At 42.1% G+C, this 19,177-nt stretch overlaps 1 protein-coding gene and 1 pseudogene across 11 annotated transcripts in view; one reads left to right on the top strand and one right to left on the bottom strand.

Moving 5' to 3' along the window:
* Window positions 1–2,467: 2,467 nt before the first annotated feature.
* LOC116091528 lies at window positions 2,468–15,136 on the bottom strand (annotated as a pseudogene).
* An 893-nt stretch (window positions 15,137–16,029) lies between these two features.
* The window catches only part of Abi1 (abl interactor 1), a 106,357-nt gene continuing 103,209 nt past the window's right edge, over window positions 16,030–19,177 (top strand). For 6 of the 11 annotated variants that reach the window (XM_031369172.1, XM_031369169.1, XM_031369165.1 and 3 more), the window contains exon 1: window positions 16,049–16,334. In XM_031369172.1, the coding sequence (XP_031225032.1) occupies window positions 16,218–16,334 (117 nt within the window). In that variant the 5' untranslated portion in view covers window positions 16,049–16,217. Of the gene's footprint in view, window positions 16,335–19,177 lie in introns of all 11 variants that reach the window. The other 5 variants (XM_031369171.1, XM_031369170.1, XM_031369168.1 and 2 more) reach the window with 2 other exon arrangements.

Genomic DNA, 19,177 nt, shown 5'->3' with positions numbered 1-19,177 from the left:
AATCCCAAATCAGTAGCAGCAGCTCCATCTAGAAAAAACCTCGAGGCTCCCCTGAATCCAGTGCACTGAAGTGGCAAGAAGCAGCCAGAGCACCAACAGAAATTCTTTGGTCCCTTTCTCTCTACGATGTCATAATAAGCAAAGATCAGAGATGAAAGCAAGGTGATTGAATGAAAGAGTGTCATCTTCAAAGATCAGCATTAGTGAAGCCCAATGAAGACCAGAAAGGCAAACCAATGCCAGAGCATCATCCACTGTCTGTTGAGTTATACTTCTACTCTTTCCAAACATCACATGTCCTCTCAGGCATCTGCTCCAACACAACATCACACGGCCTTTCACCAGGCAGCTTCCAAAAAACACCACCTGTCTGTTCTCAGCAAAACATCCTCTAATAAGACAGCTTCCAGAAAAACATCACATGACACAACTGAGTCTCCAATAAAACCAGATATTCCCACTTCAAGGCTGGTCTCGAACCACCACCCAGCAACCTTGAAGTCCTGATCCTCTTGCTTCTACCTCCAGAGTAATGGGATTATAGTCATGCACCACCATAGTTTATTCTGAGCCAAATATGTATGACAAAGGAATGCAGGCTTAGATTACTATGAAAGACAAGTTCCAGGGACAGTGAGATGGCACAGGGTGTGTAGGTGACTGCTGTAAAGCCTGACAACTTGAATTTGATCCTGGGTCCCTGATAAGGGAAAAGAAAAGTTGAATCCTGCAAGTTGTCTTTTGATGGCTACTGGAATTGCAGCATTCGAGACACACACACACACACACACACACACACACACACACACACACACACACACAGAGAGAGAGAGAGAGAGAGAGAGAGAGAGAAGTAAATATATATGTAATTTATAAAAGACATTGTCGTCGGGCGGTGGTGGCGCATGCCTTTAGTCCCAGCACTTGGGAGGCAGAGGCAGGCAGATTTCTGAGTTGGAGGCTGGCCTGGTCTACAGAGTGAGTTCCAGGACAGCCAGGGATACACAGAGAAACCCTGTCTTGAAACAAAAGACATTGTCATAGGGTTTCCATTGATGTGAAGAGACACTCTGACCATGTCAACTCTCATAAAGGAAAACATTTAATTGGGGCTGGCTTACAGTCTCAGAGGTTCAGTCCATTGTCATCTTGGCAGGAGCATGACCATGTGCATGTAGCCATGGTGCTGGAGAGGAGCTGAGAGTTTTACATTTTGGTCTGCAGGCAGCAGGAGACTGGGTCACACTGATTAAAACTTGAGCATTTTTGAAGCCTCAAAGCCTGCCTCCATAGTGACACACTTCCTCCAACAAGGCCACATCCTCTCCAATAAAGCCACACCTCCTAATAGTGCCATTCTCCATAGGTCAAGGATTCACATATATGAGGCTAGGAAGGACCATTCCTATTCAAACCATCATGGATATGTTTACCTTGGAAATAGTTATATGTGTGTTTAGAACTGTTATTAGTTATAGAAGCAAAGAAATTACTAAATCAATGTATTTACCAGATACATAGTGGGGGACCTTAGGAAGAAAGGCTATATCCAGTGAGGTGAATGAATTCTGCTGCCGACTCAGATGCTACATGGCTGCATTCTTAACTTTCAGATTAATACACATGAGTCTAAAAGCCTAAAAGCCATTTCAAAAGTTTTACCTGCCAGGCAGTGGTGGCGCACACCTTTAATCTCAGCACTTGGGAGGCAGAGGAAGGTGGATTTCTGAGTTCGAGGCCAGCCTGGTCTACAGAGTGAGTTCCAGGACAGCCAGAGCTATACAGAGAAAAAGCCAAAAGGAGTTTTTTTTTTTTTTTTTTTTTTTTTTTTTACCTGAAATTCAAACGGATGTTAGGTCAGACATAGGGATGAGAAATAAATGGATGTTAAGGGTAACAAAAATAGGGGATGGAGGTAGCCGGGACTGTCTCTAACATTGTTACCTGTCTGTGGGACTCTTTCCCCTAACTGGGCTGCCTCGTCTAGCCTCAATAGGAGAAGATGCACCTAGTCTTACTGAACTTAATATTGCAAGACTGATTGATATCCATGGAAGGCTTGCCCTTTTCTGAAAAGAAAGGGAGGAGGACTGGTTGGGGGAGGATTGGGAGGAGAAGAGGGAGGGAAACTGTGGTTGGGATGTAAAATAATTAATTTTAAGAATTGAGGCTGAAAAAATAGCTCAGCAGCTAATAATAGTGGACTCAGATTTGGGTATATTCCTACCACCCACTTGGTGGATAACAACTGTCTGTAACTCCAGAAGTTTGGATGCCCTCTTCTGTCCTTTGCAAGTACCAGTCACACATGAACATACGGCACACATACTCATGAAGGCAAAACAGGCACACATATGAAAGGTAAATAATAGCATCCTTTTAAAAGAAAGGGTGTTACAAATAGCTAAAGATTTGTTTGTTTGCTTTTAACAGACTTAATCCATTTATTTTTGTCATATAAAAACCCTTATGTGGTAACCACAGCTGGAGCCTGGATCCTCTGAACAGAGACTTGGGTGTGGGTTTTCACAAGATGATCAGTGAATCCCTGGTAAGAAGACTTGGTGAACACAGTCTCTTTCCAGAGGTCGGGGGTCAGGTAGCTGTAGGTCTTGGAGAGGGCATCAAAGGTGGCCTTGGCAAAGTTGCCCAGGATGGCAGTGCAGCCTCTGGCTGAAGTGTAACAGTCATCTATACCGGCCATCATCAGGAGCTTCTTAGGGCACGGGAGCAGAGACAATGCCAGTGCCTCTGGGGGCAGGGATGAGACGCACCAGCACAGAACCGCAGCGGCCTGTCACCTTGCATGGAATAGTGTGGGGCTTGCCAATCTTGTTCCCCTAGTAGTCTCTCAGCACAGGGACGATGGAGAGCTTGGCCAAGATGATGGCCTCTCGGATGGCAGTGGCAACCTCCTTGGAGCACTTAACACCAAGACCAGTGTGACCATTGTAGTCCCCAATAGCAGTTGAATGCCTTGAACCTTGTCCGCTGGCCAACCTGAGTCTGCTTTTGCTCTGGCATGATTTTCAGAACCTCATCCTTTAGGGATGTACCCAGGAAAAAGTCAATAATGTCAGACTCCTTAACGGGCAGGGAGAAGAGGTAGATCTTCTCCAAGGACTTAATCTTCATGTCCTTAACCAGGCGGCTCAGCTTGGTTATAGGGATCCACTCCTTGTCTTCAGCTTTACCTCCACGAGCCCCATAGCCTCAACCACGACCGCAGCCCCTAAGACCACTGCCGAATCCTGCAAGGAAGCCGCCACCGCCTTCTAATTCTGGTCCCCCAGGTCCTCTGGGCCCTCCGCAGCTTGTTTTGTTTTTGAAGACAAGATTTTTCTGTGTATCTCTGGCTGTCTTCGAACTGGTCCTATAGACCAGGCTAGATAGACTTCTGCTCAGAGATCTGCCTGCCTCTGCCTCCTAAGCACTAGGATTAAAGGTAAGGGCCACCATGCCTATTAGCTCAAGAGTTTTGGCTTTGTATCTACATTTTTCTAACTCTACAAAGATGAAATTCAAATAAACCAAATGTTTATTTACAACTATCAACACAGGCATAGCTTTTTTTTTTTTCTGGGTATTTCCATTACAAGTCTCAGACACACAAATTTAAATCTGTATTCTGCATGTGAGAGAAAATATGACATTTGTCTTCCTGAGTTTGACTCATCCAATCTATTTCATTCTTTTCATCCACTTTTCTTGCAAACGTCAAAATTTCATCCTTTTTTGTAGCTCAATAATTTTTTTTTTGCTGTATATCGTTGTGGGGTGTTTATCAGAGGAGACTGCTCAGAAACGGATTCAAGCCTATTGTGATGGTTTGTAAATGCTCAGCCCAGGATGGGGCATTATTAAAAGGTGTGGCCTCATTGGAGTAGGCATAGCACTGTGGGTATGGGCTTTAAGACCCTTGTCCTAGCTGCCTGGAAACCAGTATTCTGCTAACAGCCTTCAGATGAAGATGTAGAACTCTCAGCTCCTCCTGCACCATGCCTGCCTGGATGCTGCCACGCTCCCACCTTGATGATAATGAACTGAAGGTCTGAACCTGTAAGCCAGCCCCAATTAAATGTTGTCCTTATGAGAGTTGCCTTTGTCATGGGTATCTATCTGTTCACAGCTGTAAAACCCTAACTAATACACCTATATAAAGTCTTTATTAGCTGACCAGTGATACCAGTGGAACCCTGGCCCTATTTTGGGGTGAGCTTTTAAGGACAAAAACCATATCCTGGGTTGACATGTTTCAGTTAACAAGAACAGTTAGCTGGAAGCAGAACTACAGAAGCCAAAAAGCAAGGTGAACACATTTAGAGACTTTCTTATAACTATGGACTTTGGTGGATTAGGTCTTTGTTTTACTTTTGGAAGGTGGTGCTATCTATGTGACAAATTTCACAGCCTGACTAGTATTTCCACCATGGAGTCAGTTGTGTTAAGGTTTCCAGGCCTAGTAAGATCTAGGGCCCTGTTTGCCAAGTATGCCTGTGTCCCTCCTTGTCCCAGGGATCCTTGGCGTATTAGCCAAGTCCATGAGAGCAAAGGGAGCAGACGCAGGGAGTCAGAAGCCAGGACCAGCTGTGGGGAGGCAGATCAACTTTACTCAGTGTGATTCAAGGTTTATATAAACTGGGGAGTGGGAGCAGGGTCAGAATATCCAGGATGGGGAAAGGTCATTGGTTGAAAACTTAAGGTACTAAATGTCTCTTTTATTTTATTTTATTTTATTTTATTTTATTTTATTTTTTTATTTTATTTTTTGAGACAGGACATCTCATTACTCAAAGCTTCATCAATTAGGCAAGGTTGGCTGGCCAGCAAGCCCCAGTACTTTCCAGCACTGGGATTATAAGTTATGTGCTACCAAGTCTGCATTTGTTGTTTTAAATATAGATCTCAGATCCAACTCAGATTTGAGCCCTATTTGCCAGGCAAGCACTTTATTGGCCAAACCATCTCCTCAGTCTCTGTACAGAACTTTCTTTATTCATTCCTGTGGTGGTTAATATTAATTGTTACCTCAAAGGATCTAGAATGGCAAAATGGCAAACCTCTGGGCATGTCTGTAAGAGTCTGCAGATGAGGCTGGAGAGATGACTCAGTGTTAAGAGCACTGACTGTTCTTCCAAAGGTCATGAGTTCAAATCCCAGCAACCACATGGTAACTCACAACCATCCATAATGAGATCTGATGCCCTCTTCTGGTGTGTCTGAAGACAGTTACAGTGTACTTAGACATAATAATAAATAAGTAATATAATAATAAATAAATATTTTTTAAAAAATAGAGTCTGCAGATTAAGTGAGTGGAGACCAGAAGACCCATCTAAAGTGTGGGGGGCACCATTCCCTGGGCTAATCTGAATATAAAGAAGAAAGAAAATTGAATACCAGCCTCCAATTCTTTGGGCTCCCTAATCGAATGAACAATGTTGCCAACTGCCTCCTACATCTCCCACTATGCTTCTCATGGTGGACTGGATCAGCTTGAACATAAAACAACAGCAAAGCTTTTTTCTCTTCTAAGTTGATTCTTCTCAGGAGCTTGTTCACACTGTTGAGAAAAAGCACCCATGTGGGGCAGTGAGATAGCTCAGTGAGGAAAGGTGCTTCTATTTCAAGCCCGATGACCTGAGTTTGATTTGTGGGATCTACAAGGTAGAGAGATTCACTTTCTTCTGTAAATTGTCCTCTGGCTTCCACACACTTACCACACATGCAAGCTCTCTCACAATTCACATAATTACACATCCACACCAGGCACATATACACACACAATAAACAAATAATGTTATAAAAATGTTTAAAGAAAGAGGGAATAGGGGATTTAATTAGGGAGAGGAAAAATACAGAAGAGAGTAAAATAACCATTAAGATACCTGAAAAATCACAAGAAATCATGTTATTACCGATCTACCTAAAATACATATAAGCCTGCATATACATATATATTCTTTAAGTGATATTTGCCCATCTATGGTGACAATGTCCCTTCCCCAAGAGTCATAAACTATTTAACAAATTCCCCAAGGTCTAAAAACCCCTTTTAGGTTGTTGGTCAAAGTTGTCCAAGAGTATCCCAAAACATTACAGGCTATTTCTGTGCCTTTGATTGCCTCCCGGAAGTTGAAGGAAAGTCCCTATTGCTAAAGACACCCTATGTGCCTTTAATCCCAGCACTTGGGAGGCAGAGGCAGGCAGATTTCTGAGTTTGAGGCCAGCCTGATCTACAGAGTGAGTTCCAGGACAGCCAGGGCTATACAAAGAAACCCTGTCTTGAAAACAAACAAACAAACAAACAAACAAAAACAAAAAAAATAAAAAAATAAAAAAAAATAAATAAAGCAAGTTCCTGGACAGTTGGGGCTACACAGAGAAACCCTTTCTTGGGGTGGTGTGGGGGATGAGACTATACCATATGCTTCAGACATTTGACCCAGATGATCTGAACTCTTTGTGATCTGAAAGCCTCCTTCCTGAGGACTAGCTTTCATGATACCAGAATGTGCCATGCAAGCTTACAAGGGAAAGAGGTGAGCAATAACCCTACCCAGCTGTGATGCCTATAAACTACAATACAAAGGGACATTGCACAATTATCCTAACGCTACAGTGGTGGAATGCATAGTTGGTGGTAATTAGGAGCTTTCTGTAGGCTTATTTTTTTCTTTTTTTTTTTTAAAGATTTATTTATTTATTTCATGTATGTAAGAACACTGTAGCTGTCTTCAGACACTCCAGAAGAGGGCATCAGATCTCATTACAGATGGTTGTGAGCCACCATGTGGTTGCTGGGAATTGAATTCATGACCTCTGGAAGGGCAGTCAGTGCTCTTAACCACTGAGCCATCTCTCCAGCCCTTATATTTTTTTAAAACCTATTTTTAATAAGGGTTCTTTAATGCTTTAACCTCCCTTTTAGCCCACCACCCAGCCAGAGGCAGTGGGAAGCAAAGGCTAATAGGGTGAAGGAGGGTGTGGGCCTGTTTAGAAATAGTGCTTTGTCAGCTGTGGCAGCTGGATCCACGCACAAACACCAGTCAGCTGTGGCAGCTGGATCCACGCACAAACACCAGTCAGCCGTGGCAGCTGGATCCACTCACAAACACCAGTCAGCTGTGGCAGCTGGATCCACTCACAAACACCATTTTTCTTTTTAGCATTACTTTGTTTGTTTGTTTGTTTGTTTTATGTATAGGAGTACACTGTAACTGTCTTCAGACACACCAGAAGAAGGCATCAGATTCCATTGGAGATAGTTGTGAGCCACCATGTGGTTGCTGGGAATTGAACTCAAGACCTCTGGAAGAGCAGTTAGTGCTCTTAACCACTGAGCCATCTCTCTAGCCCCAACACCATTCGAGTATCAGCAATGGCAGTTAGATCCAGAAGAAATCAGGAGGCTCTGCCAATCCACCCCAGTCCTTGAAAGTGAAGTTCTTTGGTGGCGTTTCTTTCTATGAAGTCACAACAAATGATGACCAGCAAGGAATGGCAAGGTGAACCAATATCACACAGCATTATCCACTGTCTGTTAGATTATATTTATACCCTTTCCAAACATCAAGTGTTCTCTCAAGCATCTGCTCTAACATCACATACCCCTTTTCTAGGCTGCTTCCAGGAAAACACTGCTTCAGCTTTCTAGTCCAATTTAATGCCTGCTCATCAAGAGATAAATCATGCCTGGCCCTGGACACCTAACCCACTACCTAGGCTAATGAACTCACATATCTTGGAGGAGAATCTACAACCACCACTTTACTAAACCAGCATAATCCCTAACTACACTGTAAATGTTTCCTATGCCTATAGGTAAATGTAGTTCTTACTCTTCAGTTGGGATATTTCTCTTTGCATCATACAAAGACCATTACAGAAAACCACAACTGATAAAGATGCAGAGAACAAGCAAGTAGGTGTTACCCAGCTACATCTGAGGCATCTGCAGCATGACTCGTGCACCTACAGTTCAGAAATCACTTTAGAAGAAGGGGCAGATTGTAAGAGCCAGGGGAAACTGAAGCTGGCTGTGAGATTTTTGTCTCCTAGAAATGTCAACGAAGCCTCAAGTTTCATCAACATACACATAATAAATTAAAGAAATATAGGTCATGATTTTGAGAAAGAGAAAATGGAAGGGTACGTGGGGAGAGTTGGAGGAAGAAAGCAGAGGTGCTATGATTATAATTTAAAAATTATATATGACATAATTATATATATTAATTAAAATCATAATATATAAGTAAATGAAGGTGGACAGGACAGATGGCCCAATGCTTAAGTGCATGTACTACTGTTGCAGAGGATTGGAGAACACTTCTGAGTCCTCATGTTGGACACCCCACAAGTGCCTATAACTCTAGTTCTAGGGACATGTTCTGTGTTTAGTCTCAGAAGGCACCTGCACTCCTGTGCACACACCCACGAGCAGACACACGCTCACATGCATAATGTTTTAAAATCTGGGGGGCGGGGGGAATAGAAGGAAACAAAGAAAATAACAAATACAATTCTTCTTGATGAACACCTGTTGGGGGCTCATATCTTGGCTATTGAGCACAGAAACAGCAATAAACACAGATGTGCATGTATCTCTGTGGTATGCAAACATATGATCCTTTGGGTACATACCAGGAAGTGTTATAGCTGAATCATATGTTAGTTAACTCTATTTTTAGCTTTTTGAGAAACTTCCATCCTGATTTCTATCGTGGCTGAATTAACTTACATTTCTTGTACCAGTGTCTAAGGATTTGTCATTCCTCGTGTCTTTGCCAATGACAATATTTATTGTCATTTTCTTTTGCTTTCTTGAGACATGGTTTCTCTGTGTAGACCTGAATGTCCTGGAACTCACTATGTAGACCAGGCTGGCCTCAAATTCATAGAGACCTGGTTACCTGTCTCTGCCTCCTGTGTGCTAGGATTAAAGGTGTGTGCTATCACTGCCTAGCTAGAGTAGTTTTAGCTTGATTTCCCAGATTACCAAGGTTGTTGGGTATTTTTTCAAATATTTACTAGCTAAATTGTGCTTCTTCTTTTGAGGATTGCTTATTTTATTCATCAGTGCATTTTTTAAATTGATGATTTAAAAAATGGTTTTGGCAGTTCTTTGTGCATCCTGGATACTATGGCCATGTTGGGTATGGTTAGCAAAGATTTTCTCTTATCTATTAGGCCAACTCTTCACAACAATAGGTTGACTGATTCCTTTCTTTACCTGGAGAAACATTTTCACTTCAATTAAGTCTTCTCAGTTCTTGGGATTATTTCCCGTGCTATTGGAATCTTTTTCTTATATGCCATCCTTGTCTAATTCTGATTATTTTAGTTTTTTAGACAGAGTCACATCTCTCATGATTGACCTCAAACTTGCTATGTAGCCAAAGATGGCCTTGAGTTACTGAATTACTGATCTTCCAGTCTCTGCTTTCTAAACACTGAGATTACAGGTATGTGTACTGCCTTGCCCAGTTTTATACAGTGCTGGTCTTTGAACCATGGCTTTCTACTTCCTAGCCAAGCAATCTACCAAGTAAACTACATTTTCTCTCTCTCTCTCTCTCTCTCTCTCTCTCTCTCTCTCTCTCTCTCTCTCTCTCTCTCTCTCCTCTCTCTGTTTTTCTTTCTTTTTTGTTTTTTTTGTTTTTTGTTTTTTGTTTTTTTCAAGACAGAGTTTCTCTGTGTAACTCTGGCTGTCCTGGAACTCACTCTGTAGACCAGACTGGCCTCGAACTCGGAAATCTGCCTGCTTCTGCCTCCCAAATGCTGGGATTAAAGGCGTGCACCACCACTGCCAGGCAGTAAACTACATTTTCACACCATTCTTAGGCCTTGAAGTCTTTTTCTCTAGCAGTTGTAAGGCTACCTTAGTCTCTGATCTATTTTGAATCAATTTTGTGCAAGGTAAGAGATATGGCTCTAATTTTATTCTAATTTTGAGTCCATTTTTCCTACTACCAGTTTTCAAAGAGGCTATTCTCCCTCCATCTCCCCTGTCAGCACCCCACTCACCTCCTGGCATCTCTTACAAAGGAAAAGACTTAATTGGGGATGGCTTACAATTCAGAGATTTAGTCCATTGTCTTCATGTTGGGAAATATGGCAGAACTCAAGCAGACATGGCGAAGTAAAGGAGCTGAGCAGCATTCTACATCTACTAGATTGGCAGGCAGCAGGAAGTGAACTTGAGCTTCTGAAACCTCAAAGTCACCTGGAATGACACACCTCCTTCAACCAAACCATATTTCAGCAAGGTAACTCTTCCTAACAGTGCCACTCCTAGAGTTTGAATGGACTAAGCATTCAAACACAAGAGTCTGTGGGGGCCATTCCTATTCAAACCACCATAGCCACAGTGTTTGCTTTTAATATTTATATCAAAGAATGATGTAGCTATATGGATTCATTTCTAGATCTTCTATTTCATTGCCATTTATGTCTAGTTCTGTACTATAGCTATGCTGTAGTTGTTTCTAGAACTCCAAATATAGTTTGACACCAAGTATTGTGACATTCCCAAATTGTTCCTTCTTCTAAGAGTCATTTTGGCTATTCAGACTATTGCTTTTGCATTTGAATTTAAGATTTTTTTTTAGTTCTCTGAGGAATTACATTTCTTTTTTCTTTTTTTTTTTTTTGGTTTTTCGAGACAGGGTTTCTCTGTGTTGCCCTGGCTATCCTGGAACTCACTCTGTAGACCAGGTTGGCCTCGAACTCAGAAATCCGCCTGCCTCTGCCTCCCAAGTGTTGGGATTAAAGGCGTGTGCCACCACCGCCCGGCTGAGGAATTACATTTCTGATGGTTAATGTTGATTGCCAACTTGACAGAATCTAGAACCGTCTAGGAGACAAGCCTGTGAGCACACTTTTTGAAGTGTTTCTAAATTAAGGTTCATCGATGAGGGATTGGAGAGATGGCTCAGCAATTAACAGCATGTATTGCTCTTCCTAAAGACCTGAGTTCCAGTATCCATCTATGCCCTCACTTATCTCAGGGGATCTACAGCTCTCTTTTGGCCTCCTCTAGCACTTACATGTACAAACTCACACTCACATAGAAATGTAATAATTAAAAATAAGTATAATAAAAAAGATGGCCAGGCAGTGGTGGTGCATGCCTTTAATCTCAGCAAGTGGGAGGCAGAGGCAGGCGTATTTCTGAGTTTGAGGCCAGCTTGGTCTACAGAGTGAGTTCCAGGACAGGCAGGGCTATACAGAGAAACCCTGTCTCAAAAAACCAAAATAAAAAATAAAAAATAAAATAAAATAAAATAAAATAAAATAAAATAAAAAAGATGAACTTCGGTGAATGTGTATGGTAGATTTCTGATTAGAGAAATCAGTATAGGGAGATTCATATTAACTGTAGCTGAGATGAGTCCCTGAGCAGAGATTATGGACCCTATAAAATGGGTGGAGAAAGTGCTAATTCATTGCTTCCTGATTCTTGACTATGGATATGGTGTGACCAGCTGCATTAAGCTCTTGCCTTTGTGATTTCCTCTCGAAGATGAACTGTGAGGCAAAATAAATACTTCCTTGAGTTGCTTTTATCATAACACCTGGAAAAGTAGTTAAGACAATATTAGAATTTTGAATGGAGATTTTATTAAATCTATAGATAGATCCCTTGCTACAATATATTCCTTTTATAATGAATTCAGAACTTTTGCATTTATCATTTTTTTCATTATTTTAGTATTTGTTTGCTGTTGTTCTTGGTGATGGTGGTGGTGGTGTGCGTGTGTCTGTGTAGGTCAGAAGATAAATTTCAGGTGTGTTGTGTTGGCTCTTTCTTTCCACCATGTTGGTTCTACTTACACTTGGATTTAGTTAACTTTTTTTTTCATTTAACTTTTAAAAAAATGTGTATGGTGTTTTGCCTGCATATACGTGTGCACATAGTATCACTAAGTGCTACTCTCCAAAGTCAGAAGACAGCAATGGATACCCTTGAGCTGAAATTACAGACAGTTGTGAGATGCTATGTGGGTGCTGGGAATTGAATTCAGCAGCAGGTGCTCTGAACTGCTGAGCCATCTCCCTAGTCTCTGAACCTTGTGTTTAAATTCTGCTAGCTAGTTCATATATTTTTTTATTAGTGACTGAAAACCTTTATACTGTAAGTTATTGAGATCTTTATACTGTAAGTTATTGAGACCTTTGTACTGTAAGTTATTGCTGAGAGTTGCTTATTGATTTTTATAATTTTAATATTAGTTTATCTGGTGGGTTGGATTGTTGTTACTTTCTTTATTTCTTATTAGAATTGGAAAGTTTTCTCTTCTGGATAGGGATCCCTTCACAGCTGTCCTTTGTTCTACTCCTCTCAAGAAATTTGTCTGTTTGTTCCTGTGTTCCTGTGCATGAGACTCTTTCTGTCTCCTGTGAGTGTAGTTTTAAGTGTCTTCTACAGTGCTTGCTTGGTGAACGTGAATTGCTTTTGTTTGAATGTGTCCTGGATGCCCCAATTTAACTATCAGTTTTACAAGACAGCTTTGCTGGGTGTAGCAATCTTCATTGGCAATCATTCACTTTCCTGGCTTTTAGGTTGTGGGTTTTTTTTTTTTTTTTTTTTTTTTTTTTGGTTTTTCGAGGCAGGGTTTCTCTGGAAACCTGGAAAGCTTTGGCTGTCCTGGAACTCACTCTGTAGACCAAGCTGGCCTTGAACTCAGAGATCCACCTGCCTCTGCCTCCCAAGTGCTGGGATTAAAGGCATGCGCCAGCACTGCCCGGCTGTCTTTTAGGTTGTTAATGACAAATCTGTTGTTAGTCTGCTGTGCTTGTCTCTGTTGTAGTCTGGTGCTTGTCTGTGAGATCATGTTTTTCTGTTACAGCTTTTTGTACTGTTTGCTTTGTATTTTTTGACAGCTTGTTTATAATATATTGTAAAGAGGGTTTGTGTGTGTGTGTTTGTGTGTTCATTCCTTTCCATAGATTTGGGATATTTTCCACTAAAATATCATTAGCTACATTGCATGGAATCTCAATACTTCCTTTTAGCCTATGAATTCCCTTGATTGTATTCCAGAATTCTTGGTTGTTGTGGTCATGCTCAATTTCTTTACTAACATTCATTCACACTGCTTATTTTCTCATTTATTGATCATTTTACTAATAAAGTTTGAAGGTTTACTGCTGGTAGTTTACATATTTTAGTATTATTGTATTCAATAGTTGAGAAGTTATTGTCTTTTTGAACAACCACAGAACCTAGCTTTTTCGTGTTTCTCTGTGGTAATTTGCTCATCTTGATTTGGTATCTTTCACATTATTTTAAACCATTATTTATTTATTTACAGAATCTTACTAGGCTGTCCTAGGACTGACTTTCTATGTAGACCAGGCTGTCCTAGAACTCTGTGTAGACCAGACTGAGCTTGAACTCTCAAGGATCAACTTGCTCCTTCCTCCCGAGTGCTGAGATAAAAAGCATACACCAGCACGCCCTGCCCTAGCTTCTGATTTTTAATACTTAAAAAGATTTATTTTATGCATATGAGTGTTTGCCTTCATATGCGTGTGTATTACACACACACACACACACACACACACACACACACACACACACACTCTGGTGACTGAGGAGGTCAGAAGAGACACTAAATACCCTGAAAGCTATAGTTGTAGATGGTTGTGAACCATCTGTGGTTCTGAGAACAGAACTCAGGTCTTCTATAAGAGCAGCAAGAGCTTTTAACTGATGGACATATCTTTAGCCTCCTAGCTTTTAATTTTTATATACATATTTATGTGGGAGTGAGTGTGTACAGAGGCTAGGAAACTGGAAAGAACCCATGGTAGAGGGAATGAAGGTGGCTTTAAGCATTGTGGGTATCTCATAGACCAGGTGATATGAACCTGAAGGAAGGACTACTGGAAAGGATTAAGCAAAATAAGAGCTAAGGACAGGAAGAATGGAGTGTGTGCACAGAGGCTTAACCCAAACTAAAGACGGATAAAAACCAGAAGAAGGTTTGCTGCTTTGTAAACTAACAGAAAAATACAGCTAGGGTTTGGGGAGATGGCTTCATGGGAGAAGCCCCTGCCATATGAGCCTGAGGTGAGTTTGGATTCCAACATCCATGAAAAACAAGGTGTAGTGACATATATCAATAATCCCAGCCACTGGTATATGTGTGAAAATCTTTGTAGCTCTGCCAGTAGACTTGATAAACAACAAGTTCAGTGGTAAACTCAGTCTCAAAAAATAAGGCATAGACTGATTGAGGAGGATACTTCTGGGTTTACACACACACACACACACACACACACACACACACGCATACCCATATCTACATATACATATACATGTACTAACACAAACATGTGGCAGCTGTAGGCTTATCTTACAGGTATGGCTCTCCATCCTTTTTATTTTTTTATAAAAAAACCAGCCACTCATTTTGCCTAGTGTGTTGATAACAATTTCCAAAATTTGGCTGAGTACTGTTGTTACTTCAATAATTGTGATTCTTAGTGACTCCCAGAGAGGATTGAAAATATAGGTCTGTAAATAATATTTAAATTTAGGCAACTCTTTTCATAGCCTATAGTTCTGGTGAAGCCGGGCAGTGGTGGCGCATGCCTTTAATCCCAGCACTTGGGAGGCAGAGGCAGGTGGATCTCTGAGTTCGAGGCCAGCCTGGACTACAGAGTGAGTTCTAGGACAGCCAGGGCTATACAGAGAAACCCTGTCTCGAAAAACCAAAAAAAAAAAAAAAAAAAAAAAAAAAAAAAAAAAAAAAAAAAAAAAAGTTCTGGTGATATGACAGCTTGAATACTGTCAAAGACCCTTTGAGACATTTGCAGAGCCAGTGATAAGAAATAAGAACAAAACAATTTTGTACTCCATAAGACAAAAATATGGATATTACTTAAAAAAAGATTAGGAAGACATATAAAAGAGAGTCAATGAAAAAAGAAATTAGAGGAGGAAAGAACTGAAATTATTTATTTAAAAATTTACTACCCACCCCCCGCCCCCAACAGAGCAACGTATGGCTAGGCTTTTGCCACAGAGTATTGACAGTCAGAGGAAAGATTTTAGGAGTCTGTTCTACCTTTCCACCATATGGGTTCTGGGATTTGAACTGAGAAAGCACCTTATCTGTAGAGCCATATTGCCAGCTCTATTTTAAATTTTAACAGCCTTCCATTTGTCTCTCCTTCATTCTCTGTCTTAGACATCATCTCCCTTTATAACCCAGACTGTTTTTTAGCTCATTGTCAGCCTCCTGAGTGCTGGGATCCAAGATATGCACTCTCTCTCTGTCTCTGTCTCTGTCTCTCTGTCTGTCTCTCTCTGTCTGTCTGTCTCTCTGTCTCTGTCTCTGTCTCTGTCTCTCTCTCTCTCTCTTCCTCTGTCTCTCTCTCTCTCTTTCTTTCTGTCCTGGAATTCGCTTTGTAGATGAGGCTGACCTTGAACTCATATAGATCCATATCCTGTTTCCCAAAGACCTTTGCCACTATGCCCAACTTTCTTTAAATCTTAAGGGTACAAACTATCCTTTCTTCATTTGTTTCTGCAATATCAAGCACACTGCTTGATATACATCTGAGAATTGATAGTTTTCAGGGTTTTAAATGAATTGGGGCATAAGTTAAAAAGGCAAAGTCTCTCTCACAAAATTGAGGAAGTCAGGATTCAGCGTTTCTGTTTTTAATCGTAATCTTATTGGATGCCTTTGACTTTACTGACATTTCCTAATTAAGTAAGTTCTGCTAATTTTCAGTTTTCTCATAGAAATAATTTCGTTGCTTAGATCACCTTGTGGCGCCATCTTCTGGGGGTTTTGAGTAGACTCTAGATTTAAAACTGTACGGTAGATCTTGGTTCTAAAATTCTTTCCAGATAGTTTTTGGAAGATCCTTAGACGCATGCGCGGCCTAGCCGGGAAGAAACTACAATTCCCAGAAAGCATTGCTATAGTGGAGAGGTGGGGGGGGAAAACTCCCGTTGTCACGGGGCGGGGGGGGGGGGAATGATTCTCGCGAGAAAGTTAGCCTGTGGCGGCAGTGCGTCCTGGGTGGAGGGGGGCGGGGAGAGTAAGGAGGAAGAGGAGGAGGTGCAGTCCCACAATACCCGGCGGAGGGCTGATGGGTGTTTAGTGTCTGGTCTGGTCTGCGGAGCTCCGGTTCCCGGCGGATTCAGCTGCCTCTGTCTCTTTAACGCGGGAGGAAGCGATGCGGAGGGGTGGAAAATGGCAGAGCTGCAGATGTTACTAGAGGAGGAGATCCCGTCTGGCAAGAGGGCGCTGATAGAGAGTTACCAGAACCTGACCCGGGTGGCGGACTACTGTGAAAACAACTACATCCAGGTGAGGAGATTGAGCGGCCGGCGGGGGCGGCGGGGACGACAGGCAGTCTGGGCGCGGTGGGAGCTGCCCTTCTCCGCCACCTTCCGCCCCAGCCCGAGCGGCCGCCGCCGCGGCGATACAGGAAGTGGCCGCCGCGAGAAAATAAATGGGTGAGGAGCAGGGCCGCCGCGGGCGCCGCTGGCCCCGAAGCCGCTCCCCGCGTGCCCGGCGGGCTGGGCTCCCCGCAGCCTGCCCCGGCTGAGGTCTGCGCCTAGACTCCGCAGCTTTCTCCGCCAGGGCTCTGCTTCCTGCAGCCTTCCCTGCCTGGGCGTGCTCCGGGCAGTCTTTCCTGCTGGGGCTCCGCTCTCCGCAGTCCTCTCTTCCCGGTCCGGCTCTATTCCGCGTTGCCTCGTTTGGCTGCGGTTGGTCCTAAGACCCCCACAGCCTTCCCTGGCCCGGGTCGGTCCTGGCCGAGGTCCTCCTGGAAATCCCACAGCCTCCCTTGGTCGCCTTGGACCCCAGACTTCGCTGTCGCCCCTGTGTCCGGTGTGATGAGCCTAGGACCAGGACAGCTGGGAGGGGAATGGGCAGGGAAGGAAAAGCGGGGTGTGTGTCGTTGGAGGGTGGGGTGGGGGTGATTATGTCAGTTCATCCTAAAGGGTGTGCCTTTTATTTATTTTTAAAAAATTGTCACGAGTCACATTTGTACAGACCTAATCAAGTGCGGGGAATGATTGCTGAGGGTTTGATAAAATTCATCTTAAAATTCTTTTAATTGAAGGAAATCTGCGGTCTTGGCAATTTTCAAGTCGGGCTTTTCCTCATCATATTTACTTCCGTCTTAGCATAATGTATACTCGTTATTATAAAGCACGAATGATTCATAGGGAAATTCAGTGGGAAATGTCTTAAATACTTTTCTTCCTCTAAATGTTCTTGGACTGTTGCCTTTGAATGCAGTAGTGTTATCGTGGTTGCTTATGTTCTGAGAATTCTTTCTATCCTAATATATAGAAGAATATGAATAAAGTAGATTAGCCAACATTAGTTAGCCTTTATAACATAAAATTGCTTCTTAAATTTATCAGGAAATTCTTGGCACTTTTACTATGCCATGCTTGCTTGTGTTTATTAGTGATTTTAAGTGAATTGTATACAGTAGTTTGGCTTATAGTCCCTAAGGTTGTGTAAAAACTCATAGTTTGCACTAGAAGCAAAGTTGTGGAATTCTTTGTATCAGATAATGAGACTAGAAATTCACTTCTTGTTGATAAGGCAAAACCAGAACAGTCTTCTAAAAGTTAGGGTTACTGTACTTGAGACTTGCAGTTTTTCTTAAAGTGCCTTTCATGGGATTATTGTTTCCAAGAGTCACTAGCTTCTGTGCTAGCGGATGCCTGTAGATTTTGTTTTCAGAGGGAGATAGATGCTGTTTTGAGACTTGTTTGAGTATTTGTCACTTTCCATATTAGTAACATTCCATCTGGAGTGATGATACTCCAAGGAATTTGTCTTCATACTTTCTTTTCCAGCCTTTGACTTTGGTCCTCTACAGATAAACTTGTTGAATGCCTCCTGTGTCTTCTCTATAACTTGTTTTTGAAAACTCTACATGGCTGTTTAAAAACACATTTTAAGGAGCAGAAGGGCTGCAGTAACTGCTGTTAAGAGTGGTTGCTGCTTTTTCAGAGGACTCAATTCTCAGCACCCTCATGGTGGTTCACAGCCATCCTTAACTACAGTCCCAGGGGGCCCATGCCCTCCCCTGACACATGCGGGCACCAAACACGCATTCAGTATACATATATAAATACACATACGAATACATGTAGGTAAAATGAGTGAGTAATATGTTAAACCTATTTTAAAATCGTACAGAAGTGTGGATATAGTGTGGAAATAGAAAAGTGATCTTGTGTTGTATAGGTACTAAAAAATGTACATTTTTTTTACATTTATTTTAGTATGAAAAGCCTTGGTTTGTTGCATCTTTGGTTCCCAGCACTTGTCTGAGGCAGGTTACAACTGCCTGTAACTCCAGCTTCAGGGGAATCTAACACCCTCCTCTGGATGTGTGGGGACCTACACTCAGGAGAGCATGGATACATCCACACACAATTAAAAAGTGAATAGACACACAATTTAAAGCAACCCACTTTAATTGGTAATAGTGCTGATTAGGATAAGTGTTATTTATTTTTCTTTGTGTGTAAAGTTTGTGTTTGTTTTCAGACACAGTCTCATTCTAGGCCAGGCGGCTGACCCTCCATCCTCCTGTCAGCCTCCAGGTGCTGTGCAGCTGCCATGCCCAACTGAGGCAGGAAAGGAAGGGGGGAGGACAGGGTCTCATTATTCCATCTTGGCTGGTCTGGAGCTTATTACATAGACGAGGCTGGGTGACAGAGATCCCCCTTCTCTGTCTCATCTGCTGGGATTAAACATGAATCACCATGCCTGAGGAGAAAAATTGTCATACCTACTGTGAGACAATTGCCGTGTGTTTTACCATGATAATTATTTTGTTGTTTTCTTATGTTTTGACAATTCAGCCCTGTTCTGCTGAGAAGTTACTTTGGCCAGCCTGGGCTTTGGGCCCTGCTGACTTTAGTACTTAAAATGAGTCATTAAATGAAGATCTTATTGAAAGATTCTTCAGCTGTCTTAAAAAGGATGGAGTTTTAAAGTTATTGGGGGGAGGCTGGAGAAATGGCTCAACAGCCTAGAGTGCGTATTGCTCTATCAGAGGACCAGACTAGGTTCAGATCTCAGCACCCTCATGCAACTGTATCTCTCTCTTTCTCTCTTTCTCTCTCTCTTTCTCTCTCTCTTTCTCTCTTTCTCTCTCTCTTTCTCTCTCTCTCTCT

Source organism: Mastomys coucha, unplaced genomic scaffold, assembly GCF_008632895.1.
Source record: "Mastomys coucha isolate ucsf_1 unplaced genomic scaffold, UCSF_Mcou_1 pScaffold15, whole genome shotgun sequence".
Classification (NCBI taxonomy): Eukaryota; Metazoa; Chordata; class Mammalia; order Rodentia; family Muridae; genus Mastomys; species Mastomys coucha.
Note: the sequence above shows the minus strand (reverse complement) of the source record. Positions and strands in the feature narration are given on the sequence as shown.